General features: G+C 50.1%; 2 protein-coding genes across 2 annotated transcripts in view; one reads left to right on the top strand and one right to left on the bottom strand.

The window, feature by feature from the left end:
• The first annotated feature begins 5401 nt into the window (after nt 1-5401).
• Nucleotides 5402-6247, top strand: LOC147972451 (basic blue protein-like). The gene is made up of 2 exons (XM_087523069.1): nt 5402-5673; nt 5766-6247. The coding sequence occupies exons 1-2, from the start codon at nt 5505-5507 to the stop codon at nt 6134-6136; spliced, it is 540 nt and encodes a 179-aa protein (XP_087379195.1). The 5' UTR covers nt 5402-5504; the 3' UTR covers nt 6137-6247.
• Nucleotides 6248-6429: 182 nt separating this feature from the next.
• LOC147972450 (uncharacterized) overlaps nt 6430-27038 on the bottom strand; it is a 73231-nt gene continuing 52622 nt past the window's right edge. Inside the window, exons 4-7 of the mRNA XM_087523068.1 lie at nt 7897-7930; nt 7394-7700; nt 6824-6996; nt 6430-6732 (exon numbers count right to left, since the gene is read on the bottom strand). Coding sequence (XP_087379194.1) covers nt 6581-6732; nt 6824-6996; nt 7394-7700; nt 7897-7930 — 666 coding nt within the window. The 3' untranslated portion in view covers nt 6430-6580. The remainder of the gene's footprint in view (nt 6733-6823; nt 6997-7393; nt 7701-7896; nt 7931-27038) is intronic.

Here is a 27038-nt window from a genome sequence, read left to right as displayed (position 1 = left end):
CCATGGTTGCAGCTCGGCCATAGACGAGGAGGTCGAGGGCGAGCGCAGAGGAGGGCAGGGCCCGCGGCAGGAAGGAGGTAGATCCCGCGGCCGACCGGCACTGCTCGCCCGCCGCCGCCCAGCCGCGCACGCCGCTGCCCTCTCCCATGCCGGATGCAAGTCGCGCTCGCCCGCGCCCGCCCGCCGCAGCCCTCGCCCACGCTGGCCCGCGTCGGCCGCCCGCACCCTCACCCGCGCCGGCTGCCTGCCGTGCTCGCCTGCTGCTGCACTCGATGCCGCCTAGCGCTGGCCCGCGCCGCTCGCCCGTCCCCGCCTGCACTGGCCGACCAGCCGCCTGCACCCTCACCCGCACCGGCTACCAGCCGCGCTCGCCTGCCGCTCCACTCGCCGCTCGCCCGTCCTCGGCCGTACTGGCCGCCCAGCCGCCGGCCTTGCCCGCACCGGTCGCCATCCGCATGGGTAGCCGGTGGTGGCATGTGCGTGTGTTGCGTGGTGCGTGCGTGAGAGGATAAGGCGTGGGTGGGTGTGGACGTGAGTGCGTGAGTGAGGATAAGGGAGAGAGAGAATGTGGTGGGGACAGCGTCAGTGAGAGATCAAGGAGAGGCAGTGCTAGCGGTCGGCTACGATCGTGCCACCTCATTGATCCGTGGGATCGATCCGCGAGATGTGCTTTCTCTTTGCCGTCTGCATTATTTTTTACAGACGGCAAAGAGCATTTTGCCGTCTGCTAAAAAAATACAAACGGCAAAGAGGTCACTTTGCCGTCTGCGCGAAAAATACAGACGGCAAAGGAATCTTTGCCGTCTGTATTTTTTGCGCAGACGGCAAAGTGACCTCTTTGCCGTCTGTATTTTTTTTCCTAGACGGCAAAGATTTTTTTGACGTCTGTATTTCTTTGTCGTCTGTTGATGACGGGAAAGCCTTTCTTTGCCGTTTGCTTGACGAAAAGCTTACAGCAAAGACGCTCCCTGACGGCAAATTAGCTGTTTCCTGTAGTGTAACCTATATTTTCAGCAATCACCAAAAAGGGGGAGATTGTAAGTGCATCTAGTGCCCCTTAGTGATTTTGGTGTATTGAAGACTTATAGGTTAAGGGACTAATGCATTTGTGAGTGTACAGAAGTCTATAAGTCTATGAGGAGTTTGATTTTTACAGAGAAAGTCGACCCCTAAAAATGAATTTCTTCGACTGAAGACTTTGGATTTATGAAGACTTTCTGAAGACTTTGAAAGTAAAGAAATTAGTGTGACCTTGAAGACTTGGTATTCATTCGAGGAACATGAAGCGTGAATACTTTTGTTTTTGTAGTTTCATTTTCTCTTTCTTGAGTCATAAGAAACACCGTACTGTTAAAGGGGGTCGAGGAAATAATAAGGAAAATTTTCCATGTGATGCTCAACTCAAAATCCTACACCTACCAATCCCTTCGAATGAAGCCATTGGAAATCTCATACAGTCCAGTCATATTCTTCAGTGACAGAGACGAAGTTCTTCTGGTCTCTGAGGAATTTGTTCTGACTGAGGAGTTAGGAATTCACCAGTGCGGATTGCCTACACAGTGAGGAACATGATAGCCCTGAGGATTTTGCTACTCAAAATTCCGACCGTTGTTGTGCTATGCGCCAGCTGTCCCAAAATATCTATCCACCTAACGGTCATATCATTGAAGGGCATTTATGTCTTATCATGTCGGGCTGCTCCCTAGGCTATAAATAGCCGCCCCCTACAACCACTAGTTGGCTAGCTGCTCCGAGAGAAACTGACACTTGTCATTTGAGAGCAACCCATCCTCCGAGGACTTTGAGCGAAAATCATCAAGTGAGGAAAAACCCAAACCCAAACACCTACAAACCCCAAGTGATTGAGCATCACTGAAGAGATTGATCCTGTGTGGATCCAACGCTTGTTACCTTTGAAGACTGTGCTTCTTCCAGACGGTTAGGCGTCATGGTCTAGAGCATCCAAGAGGAATTGTGGATAGCCGAGTGACCAAGTTTGTGAAGGTTTGGAAGTCGCCTGAAGACTTACCATGAGTGATTGGGCGAGGTTTGTGTGACCTTAGCTCAAGGAGAATACGGTGAGGACTTGGTGTCCTGAGCTGCGTGTTCAGGACTGTGTGTCCGAGACTGTGTGTCCTCGAGTTTAAATACTCGGCCGCTCCAACCAGACGTACAACTGAGACAGCAGTTGGAACTGGTCTACCAAATCATTGTCTTCACCAAGCTTACTGGTTCTATTTCCTCAACTCTTTCATTTCCTCATAACTGTGTTGTGTGCTTGTTCATATTTGTGCTTGAAGAGTTTGACTGAAGATTTTCTCAATTTCCTCAGTTCAATATCTTCAGTATGTTTGTCTTCATTCTGTGTTATCATGTGCTTACGCTTCCTGTACTCTGTGCCTGTCTTCATTTCATCATGATGACTATGCTTGTGTTCTGTTATGTTTACTTCTGAGTACTTATTCCGCTGCTAGTAGTTCTTCGTCAAGGAATTTCCTCATCAGCAAATTCCTCAGTGAAGAATTTCATAAAAATCGCCTATTCACCCCCCGTCTAGTCGATATAACGCACTTTCAATTTCTAGAAGCAAAATTCAATCCGACATAAAAAATTTGTATAATCATCCACAAATTTAAACCATGAGTAGGGCAATTACGTATCATTAGTTTCATTCTCTCCCAAGCTTGTGCAACATATTCATGGTCAAGTTGCTTAAAATTCATAATATCGTTTCTAAGAGAGATGATCTTAGCAGGAGGAAAATACTTAGAGGTAAAAGCATCTTTGCATTTGTTCCATGAATCAATACTATTTTTAGGCAAAGACGAAAACCAAGCTTTAGCACGATCTCCAAGTGAAAAAGGAAATAGCTTCAATTTAGCAATATCATTATCCACATCTTTCTTCTTTTGCATATCACACAAATCAACGAAGCTATTTAGATGGGTAGCAGCATCTTCACTAGGAAGGCCGGAAAACGGATCTTTCATGACAAGATTCAGCAAAGCAGTATTAATTTCACAAGATTCAGCATTGGTAAGAGGAGCAATCAGAGTGCTAATAAAATCATTGTTGTTGGTATTGGTGAAATCACACAATTTAGTGTTGTCTTGAGCCATCGTGACAAACAAGCAAACTAATACACAAGCAAACATAAAGTAAGCGGGTAAAAAGAGGCAAATAGAGAAAGAGAGGGAGGATAGAGAGAGAGGGCGAATAAAACGGCAAGGGTGAAGTGGGGGAGAGGAAAACGAGAGGCAAATGGCAAATAATGTAATACGGGAGATAAGGGTATGTGATGGGTACTTGGTATGTTGACTTTTGTGTAGACCTCCCCGGCAACGGCGCCAGAAATCCTTCTTGCTACCTCTTGAGCACTGCGTTGGTTTTCCCTGAAGAGGAAGGGATGATGCAGCAAAGTAGCGTAAGTATTTCCCTCAGTATTGAGAACCAAGGTATCAATCCAGTAGGAGGCTACGTGCCAGTCCCTCGCACCTGCACAAAACAAATAAATCCTCGCAACCAACACGATAAGGGGTTGTCAATCCCTACAGGGCCACTTACGAGAGTGAGATCTGATAGATATGATAAGATAATATTTTTGGTATTTTTGTGATAAAGATGCAAAGTAAAGTAAAAGAAAAGTAAAAAGCAAAGGAAATAACTAAGTAGTAGGAGATTAATATGATGAAGATAGACCCGGGGGTCATAGGTTTCACTAGTGGCTTCTCTCGAGAGCATAAGTATTGTACGGTGGGTGAACAAATTACTATTGAGCAATTGCCAGAATTGAGCATAGTTATGAGAATATCTAGGCATGATCATGTATATAGGCATCACGTCCGAGACAAGTAGACCGACTCCTGCCTGCATCTACTTCTATTACTCCACTCATCGACAGCTATCCAGCATGCATCTAGAGTATTAAGTTACTGAAAACAGAGTAACGCCTTAAGCAAGATGACATGATGTAGAGGGATAAAATCATGCAATATGATGAAAACCCCATCTAGTTATCCTCGATGGCAACAATATAATATGTGCCTTGCTGCCCCTACTGTCACTGGGAAAGGACACCGCAAGATTGAACCCAAAGCTAAGCACTTCTCCCATTGCAAGAAAGATCAATCTAGTAGGCCAAACCAAACTGATAATTTGAAGATACTTGCAAAGATAACCAATTATATATAAAAGAATTCAGAGAAGATTCAAATATTGTTCATAGATAGACTTGATCATAAACCCACAATTCATCGGTCTCAACAAACACACCGCAAAAAGAAGATTACATCGAATAGTTCTCCACAAGAGAGGGGGAGAACATTGTATTGAGATCCAAAAAGAGAGAAGAAACCATCTAGCTAATAACTATGGACCCGTAGGTCTGAGATGAACTACTCACACTTCATCGGATGGGCTATGGTGTTGATATAGAAGCCCTCCGTGATCGATGCCCCCTCTGGTGGAGCTCCGGAACAGGCCCCAAGAAGGGATCTCGTGGATACAGAAAGTTACGGCGGTGGAATTAGGGTTTTGGCTTCGTATCTGATCGTTTGGGGGTACGTAGGTATATATAGGAGAAAGGAGTACGTAGGTATATATAGGAGAAAGGAGTACGTCGGTGGAGGAACAGGGGGCCCACGAGGGTGGAGGGCGCGCCTGGGGGGTGGGTAGGCGCACCCCCCCTACCTCGTGGCCTCCTCTTTTGTGTCTTGACGTAGGGTCCAAGTCTCCTGGGTCTTGTTCGTTGAGAAAATCACGTTCCCGAAGGTTTCATTCCGTTTGGATTCCATTTAATATTCCTTTTCTTCGAAACCCTAAAACAGGCAAAAAACAGCAATTCTGGGCTGGGCCTCCGGTTAATAGGTTAGTCCCCAAAATAATATAAAAGTGGATAATAAAGCCCGATAATGTCCAAAACAGTAGATAATATAGCATGGAACAATCAAAAATTATAGATACGTTGGAGACGTATCAGCGAGTCCCGAGTCTGCCCCTCTTATTCTCTTCAACAATGGTGCCAGGCTTGCTAGTTTGGCAAATGGTTTCCCATTAAGTTATGTGTTTTCGATTGGCATCTCTCAAGAGCGCATCTGGTGCACCTGGCCACCTGGGTAATTGGTGCTACCGATGCATCGAACCATGGTTGCGCATTAAAAAATGTTCGAAAAGTTTTGAAAAAATAATGCATTGACACAACATCATTTGATGTTGTCACAAATTTTGATATCAAAATTTGAAAAAAAATGCACGAGAGACAAAAAATGATAAATTTGACATCGGCTTTGATGTCAAAATTAAGCTTAATTGTGACAGACACGTTAGCCAGTGAGCGACAACGACCATGGCAACTTGCAACAACCCCGGGAAACATAGACAGAGGCGCGTGATGAAATGAAAGAACACCACCTAACTTGTGCAAAAACATCTTCTACTGAAAAAGTCCAAAGTCGTCGTCCCCTCATACGCACACACACCCTCTTAGCTAGTCTCTCCCACCAATCATGGCCTCCACCGGCATCCTACTGCTTCTCCTTGCGACGGCGGCCATAGCAGGCCCACGCCACGCCGGCGCGACGGAGTACACCGTCGGCGACTCCGACGGGTGGACTATCGGCCCCAACTACCTGGCCTGGTCGCAGAAGTACAACTTCACCACCGGCGACACGCTCGGTATGAACCATTTCCGTTAGTCCCCAGCACAAGATATATCTTTCAGTGGTCTTGACGCTCGCTGCCGCTCGATGGCTCGCTGGCCGGTGCAGCGTTCAACTACGTGCCGCGGCAGCACGACGTGTACCGGGTGACGCGGGACGCGTTCCAGACGTGCGAGCCGACGGCGGGGCAGACGGTGCGCAAGTGGGCGTCGGGCCGAGACGTCGTCGACCTCGCCGCGACGGGGGACTACTACTTCATTTGCAACATCACCGGCCACTGCCTCGGCGGCATGAAGTTCTCCGTCGCCGTGGGCGCGCCGCCTCCTCCTCCGCCGTCACCGCCTCCCCCGCCGGCCTTCCCGACTGCCATGCCGCCACCTCCAAGCTCCAGCGCGTGCGGATGCCGCCTGGCGTTGCCGGACTTGGCGAGGATTTCCTGCCTCGCTGCGATCGGGATGTGGATCAGCTTGCTGTCATGACGGTGATGAATCAGAACGTTGACTTTACTTGTGATCGTCTATTCTTTTCTGAGTTTACTGGGTCGCCTCTAAGCTGGAATTGGGATTATTGCACATGAATTTTGCATCTGATGTGTATGTAGAGTTCATTATAATCTCATAATTTTGGCAGTTGTTAGTGGCACACCAGAAGCAGAGTTAAAACAGAAACTAAGAATCTAGCAAGGGCAAGCCGACTGTTGCAGCTAGCATCCAGGCATACTGAACAACTATTTCCAAAAATTACCCCCACAATATCTATCATTATCTCAACCCACGGTGTTCACTTTGTCGACCATCGTTACTACCGTATGATCGTCACGAGTTCTTAGATACTAGCCATTAGGATCAAGGAAAGGGCATTGTATGTTCATCATCAGGGCATGAGCTACTAACTAACAAATCAAAGATCTAAGCTAGCCATCACTAATTCGACAATCCAACGACGGCCATCCCCACTTCGATAGCGCAGCTCGATTCCACGAGGTAGCCTCTGGACCTGTCCATGATCATGCTGAGCGGGCAGAATTTGGAGAAACCCCATCGATGTTGACAGTCACGCGGAAACACCACCAATCCTGCAACCATGGCAAGATTCATAGATATATAATCAGTCAAGATCAACGCAGAACAAACAAAGGGATAGCAAGGCGAGCCAGTTGAATCAACCTATGCGTCTGCGGATGTGGTTCAACCCGTACTTCTGGTCTACGACGGACAGAGCCAGTTCAACAGCCAGCCCGGATTTGCAGGGGAAATCGTCGTCCACGGCGTCCAGGTACAGGTACACAGAGAGCCAGCCAGTGCTGCCCTGTTCACCACGTGGATATATGCCGACGTACCTGGGGATAACATGCAATACGAGTTCAATCCTTTAAGAAATCTCAACTGAAAGAAATCGGAAGAACATATAAAGCTACAGGTAAATATGCTGCTGGCAAACATGTCAAGTGACAGTGAAATTATATTTTGATGATTTGATAAGTTAACACTCATGGGTAAAAGGGGAGTAGAGTTATCCAACCCTTTGCATGCTTAGAGGTCACCTAAAAAAAATTCAGTTGGGATAACTAAAATCACTACTTGACAAAAGATTTTGTGTTGCACAAACATTTACTAGTCCATAAAGATAAACCCCCTTGGCAAAATAAAATGTATCCTAAATGCTTCTGAGCAGTATGAAATTAGTACTGTCATTTGATATATGTTAAGTCAAAGGATACTGAAACAGGTCACTACCACTTATGTCCCCCCAATTCAAATGTAGGTGAGCAGATGCGATCCTTTGAATTCAATTGAAGAAAGTCCTTTATGGTCACGGTGTAGGTCTGTTCGATGAATCTATTCTTCTGGATGAAGAGGTTCTGAACTGTGGTATCCTTCGCAATAGCTTTCCTTTCGGGGGAGAAGACATCAATTTGTAGTATCTCCACACCAAAGACGCAGCAATCATCATCCATAAAATCAGATGATCTCAGTAGTTTGCTAAGACGAATCAAGCATTCGAACTCCGAATTTGGGTGCATGACATCGAAGCTGGAGCTAGCTGCGTGTACATAAAGGTTAGAAGATTAGAAGGAAAAAAATTGTATTTAAAGTCGGTGCGAAACAACTGGTTAATGTAAATTGTATTTGATCATATTAAAAAAATTATAGATGTTGAATTTGAAGGATAGAATTAGGATTCTACGTGAAACAAAATTTTATGGAGTTGTAGCTCAAGCAGAGTATATTGACAATACATGTGTATCCATGATACATCCCATTTGAATGATTGTATATTGGTCCCTTCCAGCACTTGTCGCCGGGCGGTGGAAGATGTGGGGGTTGCTGCGCGAACGTGGCGCAGGCGGGGCGGTGGATCTGGCATAGGTTGGCGGCGGCCGCAGTCAGCGCGGATCCCCAGCAGTGGTGGGCGTGAGGTCGTGGAGTGGAGAGCGGGCGGTGGCAGGGCATCATCCTGGGGTCCGAGCGGGCTGGATCTGGGCCCGGCGGGCCTGTGGCGGCGGCGGCGGGGATGTACTGCTCACGTCCGGCTCTGGTGGTGGAGGCAGGCGGCGGCGGGTGGTGATCTTCCCTTCAGCGAGTTCTGCGAGTTGCTTGCGTTCCCTTGTAGCGAGTGCGGCATGGGTTCGTGCTGTCCGCCCAGATTTGCGCGGCTGTGCGAACCGGTCTGCTCCGGCTTTCCCTTGGTGGCGTCGGCTGCATTGGGAGCTGATGGTGGGTTGCACAGATCCGGATGAAAATCTTGCAAAGACCTTGTCGATGCCGGCGGCAACGGCGTCTGTGGACGTCGCTTCCCTCCTTGGGGTGCCGTCGAGGAGCCTGTTGCAACCCCACAACACTTTGATCCAGACTCCGGGTGAAAACCTTAGATCGGGTGTTGTCAGATCGGATGACGGTGTTGGTTTTCCATCACTTTCTCCTTGGAGACGTCATTTGTGGAGTTCTTGTGGAGGGTTGTCACTATGGGGCTGGCTGTAGGGGGAGGTTTGGGTTCGTGGGTGGCCGGCGGGGGCATGTGTTTTGTAGGTGGTGGTGATGGAAGTGCTGTGTTGATTCCGGGCATGCTAAGTTCTGGTTCCCTCTCTAGCTCTGGTTGGCCTCCTCTCAGGGATGTTCATGGCGGCGGTGAGGTCTCGGTGTTCGTCGTCCTTCGAAAATGTTGCAGGCTCTTGTTGCTTTGTTTGGTGCCCAGGTTTGCTCATTTTGTGAAGGTGGTCGATGTGACACCAAGAGGAGGTGCAGTGCTCGTCTCGATGGAACATTGCCCTTCGGTGGCATCAGCGACTTTCGTTCTCGCGATGTCACCTCGGTGATGGGATGCCCTTTGACGGCGTTATGACTCTCCTAGGTCTTCAAGTTCAAGAGTGATCGCTCGGCAGGCCAGGGACTTTTTCCTCTCCATCGTCTTGACGTCGAGTATCCGTTCGATTGATCCAACAAGACTCCTCCCTTCTCTTCTCGGTTTGTTCCAGTTCTGTTGGAGGCCAGGTTCAAGGCTTGTACTGCTAGGCATAGTTCGTCTCGGTTCTCTCTCTCTCTGTTCCCTTGTACCTTCTTGTGGGTGTCGTGTGCTACATCTTGTAGTCGTTGCGTTGTATCTTGTTCTGGTTTATGAAAATGAAAATGGTTCAGGCCGGCTTTTGCCCGCCATAGCAGCTTCAAAAAAAACAATTCTTTTTCGACAAAGGATGTATTTTATTAGCTCAAAATGGAGCATCAAGAGAATACAAACATAATGAGCAACATCCGGCCTCTGCATAGATAGGATGCACACAGCCAACATCAACACACGCACGCAAAAAACATGTCGGCAAATAGCAAAGTCAAATAAGACCAAAGCTATGCGTAGGCGAGAAAAGAAAATACCCAAAGTGATCAGATCTATGTTTCACAAACTATATCAATGACCATATCCACATCAACTATCTCATGACACCACATAGACGATGAGATTCTTCAACAGCAACACCTTCAAGAAGGTAACGACGTTCAAGTGCCGTCGTCACCGGATCGAAGCACCAAAGGCTAGAATCTAGGTTTTCACCCTGAAGAATCAGACTGAGCATATCCGAACAATGCCTTCAAGAAGGTAGCACGTCAAAATATCGCCATTGCCAGGTATAACCTGTTGGGGAACATAGTAATTTCAAAAAAATTCCTACGCACACGCAAGATCATGGTGATGCATAGCAACGAGAGGGGAGAGTGTTGTCCACGTACCCTCGTAGACCGAAAGCGGAAGCGTTAGCACAACGCGGTTGATGTAGTCGTACGTCTTCATGATCCGACTGATCAAGTACCGAACGCACGACACCTCCGAGTTCTGCACACGTTCAACTCGATGACGTCCCTCGAACTCCGATCCAGCCGAGTGTTGAGGGAGAGTTTCGTCAGCACGACGGCGTGGTGACGATGATGATGTTCTACTGACGCAGGGCTTCGCCTAAGCACAGCTACGATATGACCGAGGTGGATTATGGTGGAGGGGGGCACCGCACATGGCTAAGAGATCAATGATCAATTATTGTGTCTATGGGGTGACCCCCTGCCCCCGTATATAAAGGAGCAAGGGAGGGAGGCGGCCGGCCTAGGAGGAGGGCGCGCCAAGGGGGGAGTCCTACTCCCACCAGGAGTAGGACTCCTCCTTCCTTTGTTGGAGTAGGAGAGAAGGAAAGAGGGGGAGAGGAACAAGGAAAAGTGGGCTGCACCCCTTCTCCAATTCGGACCAGAGGGGGGGCGCCTCCTTTCTTTTGGCCTCCCTCCTCTATTCCCGTATGGCCCAATAAGGCCCATATACTCCCCGGCGAATTCCCGTAACTCTCCGGTACTCCGAAAAATACCTGAATCACTCGGAATCTTTCCGATGTACGAATATAGTCGTCCAATATATCGATCTTTACGTCTCGACCATTTCGAGACTCCTCGTCATGTCCCCGATCTCATCCGGGACTCCGAACTCCTTCGGTACATCAAAACTCATAAACTCATAATATAACTGTCATCGAAACCTTAAGCGTGCGGACCCTACGGGTTCGAGAACAATGTAGACATGACCGAGACACGTCTCCGGTCAATAACCAATAGCGGAACCTGGATGCTCATATTGGCTCCCACATATTCTACGAAGATCTTTATCCATCAGACCGCATAACAACATACGTTGTTCCCTTTGTCATCGGTATGTTACTTGCCCGAGATTCGATCGTCGGTATCTCAATACCTAGTTCAATCTCGTTACCGGCAAGTCTCTTTACTCATTCCGTAATACATCATCCTGCAACTAACTCATTAGTTGCAATGCTTGCAAGGCTTAAGTGATGTGCATTATCGAGAGGGCCCAGAGATACCTCTCCGACAATCGGAGTGAAAAAACCTAATCTCGAAATACGCCAACCCAACAAGTACCTTCGGAGACACCTGTAGAGAACCTTTATAATCACACAGTTACGTTGTGACATTTGGTAGCACACAAAGTGTTCCTCCGGTAAACGGGAGTTGCATAATCTCATAGTCATAGGAACATGTATAAGTCATGAAGAAAGCAATAGCAACAAACTAAACGATCAAGTGCTATGCTAACGGAATGGGTCAAGTCAATCACATCATTCTCCTAATGATGTGATCCCATTAATCAAATGACAACTCATGTCTATGGTTAGGAAACATAACCATCTTTGATCAACGAGCTAGTCAAGTAGAGGCATACTGGTGACACTCTGTTTGTCTATGTATTCACACATGTATTATGTTTCCGGTTAATACAACTCTAGCATGAATAATAAACATTTATCATGATATAAGGAAATAAATAATAACTTTATTATTGCCTCTAGGGCATATTTCCTTCATAACCAACTAGGGTTAGACCTAGGTTTTCACCCCGAAGCTCAAGACTGTGTGCTCGATAAGCACCACCATCAATGTCATTTATGTGTTGCCGCCACCACTTTTCACGATCCCAGCAACTTCACGCGATGTACGACTGTCGCCGCTGCACAACCATTCCTCTGTGTCAAGCCTTCGTCCATAGTTTGTATCTCCCTTCTGAAGTCAACCACCAGATCTGCAATGAGGAACCCTCAAGAAGATCTTTCGGTGGTAACTGCACTCCACAATGAGTATGCCACCAGAGTTTTGGGTGGTCACCAAAAGGACCAACACCAACCACGGAGCACACCACCTCGGAGCACCACCTCGTCGAAGAGAGATCTGCCCAATCCAATCGGCTCAGGGCCAACAAAGCCTGGAGCATGGAAGGCATATCACCATCGCTGGCACACGAAGACCCTATGATGATCAGCGCAATCCGCAACTCGAGAGATCGGACAATGCCGACACCGTCAGGCCGGATTTCAGGCGAATAGCCAATGCATCCGTCGGCCTGGCTGGATCCAGGCGAGTAGCCAATGCGTCCTGGTGCCTGGCTCCGTCTGTGCGTCTTTGTACAGTTGAAACACAGGGTTAGGATCTTGTGTGGGTGGTTGACATCCAGCCTCACGTCTCAATATATAGATGATCACAATTACAATTACATGCGTATACAAATACGTGTACAAGGACAATATACTTGACCCTACTTTACATGCCCCCTCAATCTGAACTACATACAAGATTCAGATTGGTTCTAAAACGGTCTAGCATCTGTCTAGTAGCGGGTTTAGTAAATACATCCGCTAACTGATCATCTATAGAAATAAACCTGACTTACAGTTCACAAGCAGCTACTCATTCTCTCACAAAATGGAAATCAATCTCAATGTGTTTAGTCCGAGCATGAAACACTGGATTCGCCGTCAGGTAAGTTGCCCCTAAGTTATCACACCACAATATAGGAGTGCGCTGCCGTGGGACTCCAAGTTCTGTGAGAACTGAGTCTATCCAAATGGCTTCAGCCGCGCCATTGGCCAATGCCTTATACTCTGCCTCGATGCTTGACCTCGAGACTGTGGGTTGCTTCTTCGAGCTCCAAGATACAAGATTGGGTCCAACAAATATAGCAAAACCACCATTAGAGCGCCTATCATCAACACAGCCTGCCCAGTCTGCATCGGTGAATATACTCACTCCAGTAAATCTGGACTTACGAATCCGTAGTCCCATGTCTAGCATACCTTTGACATATATCAGGATACGCTTGACTACTTCCCAGTGATCCTCTGTTGGCTGAGACAGGAACTGACACACTTTGTTCACTGCGAAGGAGATATCAGGACGAGTGAGGGTCAAATACTGAAGTGCTCCAACGACACTGCAATACCGAAAGGAGTCATCTCTACCCAGTAGTGCACCACTATGGCGTGAGAGACTCTCGGATGTAGCAAGCGGAGTGGAAGTGGCCTTGCAGTTCTCAATGTTGACGCGATGAAGAAGATCCAAAGCATACTTTTTCTGCGTCAAGGTCATGCCCCCTGAATGAAAGGACGCTTCCAAACCAAGAAAGTACTTGAGGCAACCTAAATCTTTGATGGGAAAGCTGGCAGACAACGACTGCACAAGACGATCCACCACGGCGGGGGTAGAGCCAGCAATCATAATATCATCAACGTACACTAGCATGTATATTTGTATAGCACCCTATGAGAAGATGAACAGAGATGCATCTGATCGGGAGGCAACAAAACCGAGCTGCGAAAGGCGCTGACTCAAACGAGCATACCAAGCACGGGGCGACTGCTTGAGACCATAAATAGACCGCTGAAGTTTGCAGACATGAGAGGGATATGTGGCATCCTCGAACCCAGGTGGCTGCTGCATATACACATCTTCGGCCAAGAACCCATGTAAAAAAGGCATTGCTCACATCAATCTATCGAAGGCTCCAACCACGAGACATAGCAAGAGACAGAACCAAGCGAACTGTGGCAGGCTTCACGACCGGGCTAAATGTATCTCCATAGTCAATCCCATGTTGTTGAGTGAAATCACAAGCAACAAGACGAGCTTTGTGCTTATCAACAGATCCATACGGACGATGCTTGGTTTTGAAAATCCACTTGCAGCTCACAATATTAACACCAGGTGGTCGAGGCACCAAGACCAAGGTGTTAGTGTGACGGAGAGCAGCAAACTCCTCGGACATGGCGGCACGCCAGGCAGGTTCACGCAGAGCATCACGATGGGAAATTGGCGTGGCGAAGAAGGCACGGCGGTGAGAGTCATACCGAACCGTGCCATCATTGCAAGACTTCTCCTTGCGCGTATGATCACGATGGCGTGTAATCATTGCATGCACTGGAGCTGCATCACCGGTAGGAGAAGACGGCGGCGACGAGGGCTCGGCCGAGGGTGTCGCGGCTGAGGAGACCTCAGCAGGAGGCGACACGGGCCGAGAGACGACGGTGGGCTGGACCGGCCCAGGTGATGAAGCTATGTACCTAGGGTAGGGTCATGGACCTGTCCCAGCTGCCCTACCCAAGGACATCTCAAGAAGAAATCACCTTTCAATCGACTTGGAGGTGTTCCACTCGACAGACTCGAAGACACTCGACCAAGAAGCAATCACTCGACCAAGGTCCAATCACTCGACGGCCAGGAGACCTAAAGGCACTCCGCACGCTAATGGTCGGTTATTAAGTAGCTTTTATGGTCATCATAGCACTTTATTAGAGGCGTTACCAGTAACGCCTCACCTTAATGTATTTAAAACCCTACACAACTGAGGGCCGGAGGGGCCCGGCGAACTCTATATAAGCCACCCCCCTCCTCAGTGTAAAGGTTTCGCATCCCTGTAATTCATACACGCATAATCCAGTCGACCGCCTCCGGGCTCCGAGACGTAGGGCTATTACTTCCTCCGAGAAGGGCCTGAACTCATAAACCTCGTGTGCTTACAACCTCTCCATAGCTAAGATCTTGCCTCTCCATACCTACCCCCCTACATTACTGTCAGACTTAGAACCACGATAGTTGGCGCCCACCGTGGGGCAGGTGTTTTAGTGATTTGTTGGAGGAGTTGCGATCTTTTCCGATCCAAATCATCATGGTTTCTGGCGGAGTTTTGGTGGAGGGCCGCGAGATCCGTCTCGGCACGCTCACATTCATCGCCGACAACTCCGCTTGGCTTCAGGAGGCTCCGCTCGACGTGGACGCACTCCCTGTCCGCGGGGCAATGCACTTTCGCGCGTGCGTCCACGCCATCCTCTTGCGGCAACCGTCGACCCACTATCGGTCGGCTCCTGTGGTGTCCTCCCTCCCTGTTTCTCACCGGCGCAAGCGCTCCAGTCGGTCGAGACTTCAGCGGTGGATGAGGCACGCGGTGGCACGCCAGTCGGCCACCCCTCAAGTCGCGGCGATCGAGCCCGACGAATCCCTCTACGGCCTGTTCGACTGGCTCCGCAGAGACCGCATCCGAGTGCGACAGCAGTGATCCGGCTGCGGAGGTTTTGATGGTCGATGGACCGCCCAGTCCTCCTGGTTTTCCCCGCACCGACGGAGGCGCAGGTGGAGGCGACCTGTCGCGTCCCCATGAGGAATATCTCCCCGAGCCTCTCACGTCGCTGCAGAGAGGAGAACTTCGTCGCCGGAACATGGATGCACTGCACACTCCTATCGTTGGAGAAACCCCCGAGGCTCGTGCCCTGGAGGACGCGCGCCTGGCAAACTTGGCCGAGCACACTCGACTGGAGAACCCCCAGCGAGCACTCGACAAGCGTGCACGACAACGGGTTCCAGAATCCAGTCGATGTCAGCTCTTTCCGCCCCCGCAGGTATATCGAACTCCGATTCAAAACTTAGCAGCTGCAGCCCGTATAGCAGAGTCGATTCAGCCTTCCCAGTCGGAGGCTGGCAGTGGCTTGCTGTAGATCAAAACGTTACTCCGGGCAGCAGGAGACCGGAATTCCACTATTTCTCAGTCACGGAATAGGATTCATAGCAGATCCATTGCTGCAGACACAGTCCAGTCGGCTCATAGCCCAAGATCGCCCCCGAGGCGTGAGGGACGTGGGGACCGGCGGAATCAGTACGGGAACCGTGAGTAGTATGATCACCAATTCGATCGTGACGATCGACGTCGAGTACCCACCCCTCCCCCGAGGAGCGGGTCGTATGTGCCTCGAAAGCAGGATGACAGGCGCCCTCATAATGTTGGGCGAAGGATTCCAGTCGACCCCAGGGAACCAGGCTTTGATGCGAGATCCATTCTCGTTCAAGGTTTGGTCGACAGGAACAGAGCTCACCGAGAAGGTCACGACAGAGATGCACCTACCAGCAGGAGAGTACATGTTTCAGGGCCAGAGTGCTTTAGTAGAGCCATCAGGGCCGCTGTGATTCCTCCCAACTTCAGGTTGGCGACTGGGGTCAGTAAGTTCACTGGTGAGTCCAAGCCCGATACTTGGCTTGAAGACTACCGAGTGGCCGTCCAGATTGGCGGTGGCAATGATGAAGTGGCCATGAAGCACCTGCCTCTCATGTTGGAGGGCTCGGCCAGAGCGTGGCTGAATCAGTTAGCACCCAGCAGCATTTACACTTGGGAAGATCTCGCCCAAGTGTTTGTCACCACATTTGAAGGAACATGCAAGCGACCAGCAGGGCTGACGGAACTGCGGTCTTGCGTGCAGAAGCCGAATGAAACTTTGAGGGATTACATCCAGAGATGGATCACGTTACATCACACAGTAGAGAATGTGCCTGACCACCAAGCGGTCTGTGCCTTCAAAGAAGGCGTCAAGTACAGAGAACTGAACCTGAAATTCGGTCGAACCGGAGATATGTCTTTGAATCGGATGATGGAGATTGCCACCAAGTACGCTAATGGTGAAGATGAGGGTCGACTCAGGAGCGGCAAGCTCAAGTCAGTCGCTCAAGAAACCGGAGGAGGGAATTCCAATCGGAAACAGAAGCGGAAAGCCGAGCCAGCTGCTCCTGGGGAAGCCTTGGCTGTAACTCAAGGAAAGTTTAAGGGGAAACCCAAAGGACCTTGGAACCCCAAGAAAGTTAAAGACCAGGACAGAAATGATGTGTTGGATTTGCCATGTCACATCCACACCAAGAAAGATGAAGAGGGTAATTTCATTTACCCGAAACATACCACTCGACAGTGTCGACTCTTGATCCAGCAGTTCCAGGGCAAGCAGCCCAAAGATAAGGAAAAGGAGTCGGACAAAGTTGAGGACAAGGAAGACAGTGACGATGGATACCCCCAGGTCAATTCCACCCTGATGATTTTTGCTGATGTTGAAAGCAAAAGTCGACTGAAAGTTATCAACCGAGAGGTGAATATGGTTGCTCCGGCGACACCCAGTTATCTGAAGTGGTCTCAGACTGCCATCACATTCGACTGGTCCGATCACCCAACGCACATTGCCACCCCTGGGAGGCAAGCTTTGGTGGTCGACCCAGTTGTTGAAGGCACTCGACTGACCAAAGTCTTGATGGATGGTGGCAATGGTTTGAACATACTATATGCTGAGAAGTTGAAAGGGATGGGCATTCCGATGTCCAGACTCAGTACCAGCAACATTAGTTTCCATGGGGTCATTCCTGGGAAGAAGGCTGAATCACTCGGCCAGATTGCTCTTGATGTGGTTTTCGGTGATTCCAAGAATTACCGCAAAGAAAAGTTGACGTTCGAAGTTGTAGATTTCTAGACTGCCTATCACGCTATTTTGGGCAGGCCGGCTTATGCACGCTTCATGGCCTGACCATGTTATATGTATCTCAAATTGAAGATGCTTGGTCCCAAAGGTGTGATCACTGTTACGGGCAATCGGAAGAAAGCAGAAGAATGTTTTCAGAAAGGTTCAAAGATCGCTGATGCTCAGATGGCAGTGGTGGAGTTGCAGGAATGCCAGAAGACTGCAGACCCGAGTGATTTGTTGCGAGCCAAGAAGCCCGCTACAGAATCAGCTTTTCAGTCGTCTGGCGAAACGAAGACGGCTCACATCCACCCGACCGATCCCAGTGCTGCTCCAACTCATATCCCAACAACACTCGACTCCAAATAGGAAGAAGCGCTCATCCAGTTCCTCCGTGAGAACTGGGAAATTTTCGCATGGAAGCCTTCTGACATGCCGGGTGTTCCCAGGGAGCTGGCTGCGCATCGCCTACGAGTCGACTCAAAAATAAAACCTGTCAAAGAACATCTCAGACGGTCCGCCGTCCAGAAGAGAAAGGCTATTGGCGAGGAGGTGGCTTGGCTCTTAGCAGCAGAGTTCATCCAAGAGATCTACCACTCCGAGTGGCTCGCCAACGTTGTCATGGTCCCCAAGAAGGACAAGTCACTTCGCATGTGCATTGACTTTAAACATATCAATTGGGCCTGCCCGAAAGATCATTTTCCTCTCCCCCGCATCGACCAGATAGTCGACTCGACTGCGGGATGTGAGCGACTGTCTTTTTTAGACGCCTACTCCGGGTACCATCAGATCCGTCTGTATGGGCCTGACAAGATGAAAACAGCTTTCATCACTCCATTCGGGTGCTTCTGTTATGTTATCATGCCATTCGGCCTCAAGAATGCCGGAGCCATATTCATGAGGATGATTCAGAAGTGTTTGCTCACTCAAATTAGTCGGAATGTGGAAGCATACATGGATGATATTGTGGTCAAGTCACGGAAGGGTTCCGACCTGCTGACTGACCTTGCTGAAATCTTTGCCAACCTCAGGAGGTATGACATCAAGCTTAATCCATCAAAGTGCACATTTGGAGTTCCCGGCGGAAAGTTACTCGGTTTCCTCGTTTCCGAACAGGGAATCAACGCAAATCCGGAAAAAGTCGGTACTATACTCCGAATGAAAAGTCCTGTGCGAGTGCACGACGTCCAAGAGCTTACTGGTTGCTTGGCTGATTTAAGTCGATTCATCTCTCGTCTCGGTGAAAAGGCATTGCCTCTTTACCAATTGATGAAGAAGTCAGACAAGTTCGAGTGGACTCCGGAAGCTGATGCAGCGTTTGCAGAACTCAAAGCTCTGCTCTCCACCCAGCCGGTGCTTGCTGCCCCAATCAGCAAAGAGCGTTTGCTGCTTTACACCATAGCCACGGGACAAGTCGTCAGTACGGTACTTATGGTCGAGCGGGAAGAAGAAGGAAAAGCCTTCAAAATTCAGCGCCCAGTGTATTATATTTCTGAAGTTTTGACCCCGTCAAAGCAAAGATATCCTCACTATCAGAAGCTTGTATATGGGATTTATATGACCACAAAGAAGGTTGCTCGCTACTTCTCTGATCATTCCATTACAGTCGTCAGCGACGCTCCATTGTCAGAGATCCTGCATAACAGAGATGCAACCGGTCGAGTGGCAAAATGGGCGATTGAACTCCTTCCTCTAGATATCAAGTTTGAGGCAAAGAAAGCTATCAAGTCCCAAGCAATAGCAGATTTCGTCGTTGAGTGGATTGAACAGCAACTGCCGACTCAGGTTCACTCGGAACATTGGACCATGTTCTTCGATGGTTCCAAAATGCTCAATGGTTCCGGTGCCGGGGTGGTATTGGTCTCCCCTCGAGGAGATAATCTCAGATACATTCTTCAAATCCACTTTGATTCCTCCAATAACGAGGCAGAATATGAAGCACTTTTATATGGGTTGCGCATGGCTATTTCACTCGGCGTCTGTCGCCTCATGGTCTATCGCGACTCAGATTTGGTGGTTAATCAGGTGATGAAGGAGTGGGACGTCAGAAGTCCAGCCATGGCTGGTTATTGCAATGCAGTGAGAAAGCTGGAGAAGAAACTCGAGGGGTTAGAACTTCATCACATACCTCGACTGAAAAATCAAGCAGCTGATGATTTGGCAAAAATAGGTTCCAAAAGAGAAGCCATTCTCAGCAATGTGTTTTTGGAACACATCCACACACCATCAGTTCAGGAGGATCCCTTCACTGAAGAGGCCCCGCAGCCAAAAAGTGCCGAGGATCTGACTGAAGTTGAAGTTCCAGATGTGGTCGACCTGATCATGGAAATCTTGGTCATCACTCCCAACTGGACAATACCGTACATCGCATACATCCTAAGGAAAGAACTCCCAGAGGACGAGGAAGAGGCTCGACAGATCGTCCGTCGATCCAAGGCCTTTACAGTCATAAAGGGACAGTTGTATAGAGAAAGCGCGACTGGAGTCAGTCAGAAGTGTATAACACCAGAAGAAGGTCAGATGATCCTTGATGATATCCACTCGGGGACCTGTGGTCATCATGCGTCCTCTCGGACCATTGTGGCTAAAGCATACCGAGCGGGATTCTACTGGCCAAGGGCCAATGAAATGGCAAAAGAGATAGTCGACAAATGTGAAGGATGTCAGTATTATTCCAATATGTCGCACAAGCCCGCGTCAGCCCTGAAAACCATTCCACTCGTCTGGCCCTTCGCTGTTTGGGGGCTGGACATGGTTGGACCACTGAGAACGGGCAGGAGCGGCTTCACTCATGTGCTAGTAGCAGTCGACAAGTTCACCAAATGAATTGAAGCTAAGCCTATCAAGAATCTTGATGCTTGCACTGCTATCAGTTTCATCAGAGAGTTGATATTCAGATATGGAGTTCCGCACAGCATCATCACTGACAATGGGTTAAACTTCGATTCCGACAAATTCAGGGCCTTTTGCGCCTCTCAGGGCACACGAGTCGACTATGCTTCGGTCGCTCACCCCCAATCGAATGGACAAGCGGAAAGAGCAAACGGCTTAATTCTCAAAGGACCGAAACCTCGATTGATGCGTGATCTCAAGCACGCAGCAGTTGCATGGGTCGACGAGCTTCCATCAGTCCTTTGGGGATTGAGGACAACCCCGAACCGATCGACCGGAAGAACCCCATTCTTTCTGGTCTACGGGGCCGAAGCAGTTTTGCCAAGTGACCTGCTTCACAACGCACCCTGAGTCGAGATCTACTCTGAAGATGAAGCAGAACAAGCCCGGCAGGATGCAGTCGACCTCCTGGAAGAAGAAAGAGAAATGGCCATGGTCCGATCGACCATCTATCAGCAAGACTTGCGTCGATTCCATGCCAGAAATGTGAAGAGTCGAGCCTTCCAAGAAGGAGACTTGGTCCTCCAAGTGGATCAACAGAAACCACACAAACTCGCTCCTACTTGGGAAGGTCCCTTCATAGTCACCAGAGTCCTCCACAATGGAGCGTACCACCTTTATAATGTCGATCGCCAGATTGATGAGCCACGAGCCTGGAATGCGGAGCTGCTCCGCCCCTTTTATACTTGAATTCTCACTCGGATGAGATGTAGTAAGAAAAACTTCTGTAGTTTATTTATCAAAGACAAGAGCGTTATAATTTTCCCAGTGATTGTTATTGTTTTTGTTTGCGTGAGAAATCCCCCAGCGGGTGGCTTAGCTGCGAATCTGTTTTGCCTAAGTGTGTAAAAATAATTTCCTACCGAGTGGTGAGCCAGCCTTCCACTCGGGGGCTTAGCTGCGAACCCGTTTTGCCTAAGTATTTGAAAATCCTACCGAGTGGTGAGCCAGCCTCCCACTCGGGGGCTTAGCTGCAGTCTCGTACTCGCCTAAGTATTTGAAAATCCTACCGAGTGGTGAGCGACCCTCCCACTCGGGGGCTTAGCTGCAGTCCAGTACTTGCCTAAGTATTGAAAATCCTACCGAGCGGTGAGCGACCCTCCCACTCGGGGGCTTAGCTGAAGTCGAGTACTCGCCTAAGTATTTGAAAATCCTACCGAGTGGTGAGCCAGCCTCCCACTCGGGGGCTTAGCTGCAGTCCAGTACTCGCCTAAGCATTTGAAATCCTACTGAGTGGTGAGCGACCCTCCCACTCGGGGGCTTAGCCGCAGTCGAGTACTCGCCTAAGTATTTGAAAATCCTACCGAGTGGTGAGCAACCCTCCCACTTGGGGGCTTAGCTACAGTCGAGTACTCGCCTAAGTATTTGAAAATCCTACCGAGTGGTGAGCCAGCCTCCCACTCGGGGGCTTAGTTGCAGTCCAGTACTCGCCTAAGTATTTGAAAATCCTACCGAGTGGTGAGTGATCCTCCCACTCGGGGGCTTAGCTGCAGTCCAGTACTCGCCGAAGTATTTGAAAATCCTACCGAGTGGTGAGCGAGCCTCCCACTCGGGGGCTTAGCTGCAGTCCAGTACTCGCCTAAGTATTTGAAAATCCTATCGAGTGGTGAGCAATCCTCCCACTCGGGGGCTTAGCTGCAGTCCAGTACTCGCCTAAGTATTTGAAAATCCTACCGAGTGGTGAGCGACCCTCCCACTCGGGGGCTTAGCTGTAGTCCAGTACTCACCTAAGTATTTGAAAATCCTATCGAGTGGTGAGCCAGCCTCCCACTCGGGGGCCTAGCTGCAGTCCAGTACTCGCCTAAGTACGTGCGCTCCATCCCAATCCACAAGGACGACAAGGTGCAGGTCGACTGCCACCTTCTCCTTGGGAGCTTCGCCACAAATACAACGGGCGCTCCATCCCACTCCGCAAGGACGACGAGGTGCAGGTCGACTGCCACCTTCTCCTTGGGAGCTTCGCCACAAATACAACATGCGCTCCATCTCACTCCGCAAGGACGACAAGGTGCAGGTCGACTGCCACCTTCTCCTTGGGAGCTTCGCCATAAATACAACGTGCGCTCCATCGCCGACCCGCAAGGACGACGAGGTGCAGGTCGACTGCCACCTTCTCCTTGGGAGCTTCGCCACAAATACAACGTGTGCTCCATCCCACTCCGCAAGGACGACGAGGTGCAGGTCGACTGCTACCTTCCCCTTCGGAGCTACGCCACAAATACAAAGGTTGTCTCGAGTGAAGAACGAGTTCCACTCGACGGAGGATTCATGAAGATATTCAATGATAAACCAAGTTCAGATAAATCCCAAAGGTTCTGGACCATAGGTCGAAGTGCTCGGGCATTCAGCCCGAAAGAGTTTAACGGTTACAAAAACCACTCGGCATTCCGAGGCAAATTTAAGGTGGGGCATAAAAGTTTGTTCACTCCGCGGGAGGAGGACTGGCAGGCTCGACGAACTCGTCTAGGTCGACGCCGTCGGCGATCCGAGTAGCTGCAGCGATGAAAGTGTCCATAAAAGATCGGAAGTCATGCTTCTGGGTGTTGGCGACCATGATCGCTGCCAGCTTATCTTGTTGCACCTCCTTGCAATGGACACGAACCAAAGACAGAGCCACATCAGCACCACACCGGGCAGAAGATTTCTTCCACTCCTGCACTCGATTAGGGATCTTGTTAAGTTGAGTCATCAGGGACTCAAGATCATTCTGGAGCGTGGCCTCTGGCCAAAGTGCCGGGTCGATCCGTGACGTGGCGACCTTCAGCCGAGGCAAGTAGTCCACAACTCCGTCGATGCGGGATTCCAGTCGGAGCAGATTCATGGCAGTTTCATCTTTCACGGGAGAATTGATTGGGTCCAAACCTGGCTCAATCCGCCCAGTCTCCTCCTTGAAGTTCTGGCAAAACTCTGCATTCACGATCCAAGGATAAGTCAATTTTCGTACGCTGAGTCGACAAAAAACATCAGTCGGAACAAAATGTGTACCTTCAAGCTTGATGAACAACTTCTTGGCAAGGCTCCTCAGATAGCTCTCCAGATCGTCCCTCCTGCGAGCGATGTTTTCCATCTTCTCGTACAGGTTGAGATTGTCCTTCTTCAAGTGCGTGCACTCTTGGTATTCTCTTCTTCCAACTGGCCGACCGAAGCCAATTTCTGTTCAGCCAGAGCGGTTTTGTCGTCAGCTTCCTTTCGAGCAGCAGCCAAATCCTGATCCTTCTTCGCCAGAGCTTCTCTCAGTTTTTCTGCAAAGAAATGGTGCTTGATTCAAAAAGAGCAGAAGGGTACTCAAGCCTAAGACAAACCAGTCGACAAGCGCGTCTTACCATTGGCGTCGTCCTTGGCCTTTTGCAGCTCTGTCTTGGCCAATTCCAAGTCAAGGTTCAGTTGGATCTGTTGTTTCTCCAAGTCAGCAAAGCGAGCTCCAACATCACAAGATTTCTGCAATCAAGGAGGAGAAGTTGTTTTACAGCAAAAAACGACAAAGGCAATAAGTACTAAGACTACGGTCGACTGCCCGTAGTCCACCATAGTCTCGGCGACTACACCCAGTGGGTGCACTTTGCGTGCCCCCACCGGTTCTGATCCCACTCGACCGGCCCGCCAGAGTCGAGTGCACGGAGTAAAAAAGAAGGACTCAGACCACAGTTGACTGCCAGCAAGCGACCGCGGTCTCGGGGACTACACCCGTGCACCCACCGGTTCTGATCCCACTCGACCAGACCGAGTGGAAGAGACAAACTACCAGTTCGGTTTACACTCGACGCGGCCAGACCACATCGAGTGAAAGAATCTAAATACAAAGACTACAGTCGACTACCAGCAGTCCACCATAGTCTCGGGGACTACACCCAGTGGGTGCACTCAGCGTGCCCCCACTAGTTCAAAAATTCAATCGATGCACCCAGTGGGTGTACAGATGCAAAGATTTTCGGAAAGAGTCTTCAGATAGCATATCCTAACAGAACAAGCGGTGACCAACTAACCTGAACGTTGCTTTGGAGAGCCGAGCTGGCGTCATAGGCGGCCTGACTGGCGTCCCGCACCGTCTTCATCTTCTCCATCATAATACCCTCCTGGCGTATGGCTTCCTTGGCAGCATTCACTTGGTCCTTTGGTTCATGATGGGTCGCAAAAACTGAAGGTGGGTCGACAGGGGCCTGAGCAGTCAATGAAGAAGGCAAGGCACTCGACAATGGCACAACGAAGGTAACAGAACCCCAATTGGCATCGCCAGCGTCCTGAATGACTGGTTCTGCCCTCGGCGTCGACTGTGGCACCTTGCTTGCAGGAGCTTGCCTATTCTTCCTCGTCAAAGGCCTCTCGGGCTCTTCATCATCATCGGGGAGGTCGATAATGTTGGGAGCTGTTCAAAGTTCAATCGCAAAAATCACATCACCCAATGGTGCACATTGCAGTTGAGTCGACCAAATAAAGATAGAATGGCAGAAATCATACCCAGATTGGAAGTGACCACATCCTCCATTACCTCATCCTCGTCCCTGTAAGCTGAGGTCCCGGAAGTAGCAGCGCTGCCAGTTCCAAAGTTCGTCTGGTTAAATCAAGAAAAAACAAACAGCATGGGGCGTCGGGTGAATACAAAGGGAGACACTCACGTAGAAGCGATGAGGATGTCAATCTTAATCTTTGGCTACGCCTTCCGAGGCTTTGGCTCTGCAACTTTGGGATGCTTTGACGCTTTTTAGGTCGGGATTGGTGAAGAGGTCCGAGGATGCTTTGAAGACTGACCAGCCCGAGCAGTCGCCTTTTCATGGGCACTCGGTCGTTCTTGGTCAAGCTTGGATCGCCTCTCCCTGCGAGGAGGCGACTCGACTTCTTCTTCGTCACTTGAGTCGTCGCTCTCTTCGTCCCCTTCACCGTCAGAAGTCCATTCGCCACTGTCGCCGCCGCTCGCCTCTCCTTCCAGATCTTGCTCTTACTCTCCGTTGGGCATTGAGTACATTTCAATGAGGGCCTGAAAGAAAGAAGGTAGAATAAAGTCAGTCGACGCCGTATAGACAGCTGCGCGAGTGAATTCAGATTACGATCAAAACTCAGAATCGGACCTTCTCTGGTACATGGGACTGGTCGAATGGAGGAATTCTCTTGGCTCCCCTGGGGTTGTCCTTGTTTCCGGTCATGCCCGACAGCCACTTCTCCAGTGTGTCGTCATCGACCTCCTCTGGGTGAATCCGAGTGGAGTCGTCAAGACCCGAATACATCCACATCGGGTAGTCTCGGGCTTGAAGAGGCTGGATGCGCCGCTGAAGGAAAACCTCCAAGAGATCCATACCGGTGACCCCATCACGGATAAGCTGGACCACTCGCTCGACCAGCACCCTCACCTGCGCCTTCTCCTCCGGGAGCACCTTCAGAGAGGTGGGTTTCCTCACTCGGTCCATGGTAAAAGGAGGGAGGCCAGTCGACTGCCCTGGCGTCGACTGGTCTTTGCAGTAAAACCAGATCGACTGCCATCCGCGAACCGAGTCGGGAAGAATCATGGCCAGAAAGGAACTTTTCCCTCTCATCTGAACACCAAGACCCCCACAGATCTGAATCACTTGAGTTCTCTCATCACTCAGATTGGCCTTTTTCACTGTCTGAGAGCGACAAGTGAAAATGTGCTTGAAAAGACCCCAGTGAGGCCGACAACCCAGGAAGTTCTCACACAAAGACATGAAAGCAGCGAGATAAACGATTGTGTTGGGAGTGAAGTGGTGGAGTTGTGCCCCAAAGAAATTCAGAAATCCCCGAAAGAAAGGGTGAGGAGGCAAGGAAAATCCACGGTCGACGTGGGTGGCAAGGAGAACGCGCTCACCCCCCCCCCCCCGAGGTTGCGGCTTGGATTCCTTCCCCGGAAGCCGCGCTGATTCATGGGGGATCAGCCCTCCTTCGGCTAGATCATCGAGGTCTTCTTGGGTGATCGTCGAGCGGATCCAGTCGCCCTGGATCCAGCCCTTCGACAGGCCGGTTCGCGAGGAAGATCCACCCCGACTAGTCGCCTTCCCCTTCGCCTTTGTCGTCGCCTTCTTCGCTCGCTCCAGAGCCGCCGTCTTCTCCTTCCCCATCGTCGCCGGTGAGACGCGTATGGAGCGGTGGCGCTGGGGCGAGAGCGAGCGCGACGAAGGAGCCTGAAGAGGAGAAGAGAGAATGGGAACGCACTGTGCAAGAGACCCCGGTCCAACGCCTTATATGAGGCCGCTTCCGAGTGGCTGACTGGTAGGCCCGGGCGGTCCTGTCAAATCCCGTAACAATCGCGCGCGCGATACGTGGCGAAAAAGGCGGTGCGGGGATCGAGGCGGCTCCGCCCTATCCCATCCGATTACTGCGGCCTCCCCCGTCCCGCGCGCTTCCCAAAATTCAGATCCCGCGAAATCTGCGGGCAGCAGAACAACTTGTCAGACCGAAGATCTCCTCCACGCCGTCACTCTGAGCCTCTCAAGTAAAGAAACTCACTCGACAAAAAACTAAGAATGGATCAAGGCGATTGAAAAGGAAGTTGATGTCATCACTCAGGTTCGTTGATCCGAAACAAGATATGCTCATGGCATGAAAAATGAGTCGGAGAAGTGCTCAACTCCTTCCCCACTCAAACCTCGATCCATTCGGGGGCTAATGATGAAGCTATGTACCTAGGGTAGGGTCATGGACCTGTCCCAGCTGCCCTACCCAAGGACATCTCAAGAAGAAATCACCTTTTAGTCGACTTGGAGGTGTTCCACTCGACGGACTCGAAGACACTCGACCAAGAAGCAATCACTCGACCAAGGTCCAATCACTCGACGGCCAGGAGACCTATAGGCACTCCGCACGCTAACGGTCGGTTATTAAATAGCTTTTATGGTCATCATAGCACTTTATTAGAGGCGTTACCAGTAACACCTCACCTTAATGTATTTAAAACCCTGCACAAC

Source organism: Triticum urartu, chromosome 5A (assembly GCF_056163025.1).
Source record: "Triticum urartu cultivar PI428250 chromosome 5A, HENAU_Tu73, whole genome shotgun sequence".
Taxonomy (NCBI): Eukaryota; Viridiplantae; Streptophyta; class Magnoliopsida; order Poales; family Poaceae; genus Triticum; species Triticum urartu.
Note: the sequence above shows the minus strand (reverse complement) of the source record. Positions and strands in the feature narration are given on the sequence as shown.

Bases quoted from the DNA above. Each gene is read 5' to 3' on its own strand.
- LOC147972451 (XM_087523069.1), top strand. From the start codon at position 5,505: ATGGCCTCCACCGGCATCCTACTGCTTCTCCTTGCGACGGCGGCCATA. The intron at 5,674-5,765 runs GTATGAACCATT...TGGCCGGTGCAG, and splicing joins CACCACCGGCGACACGCTCG to CGTTCAACTACGTGCCGCGG.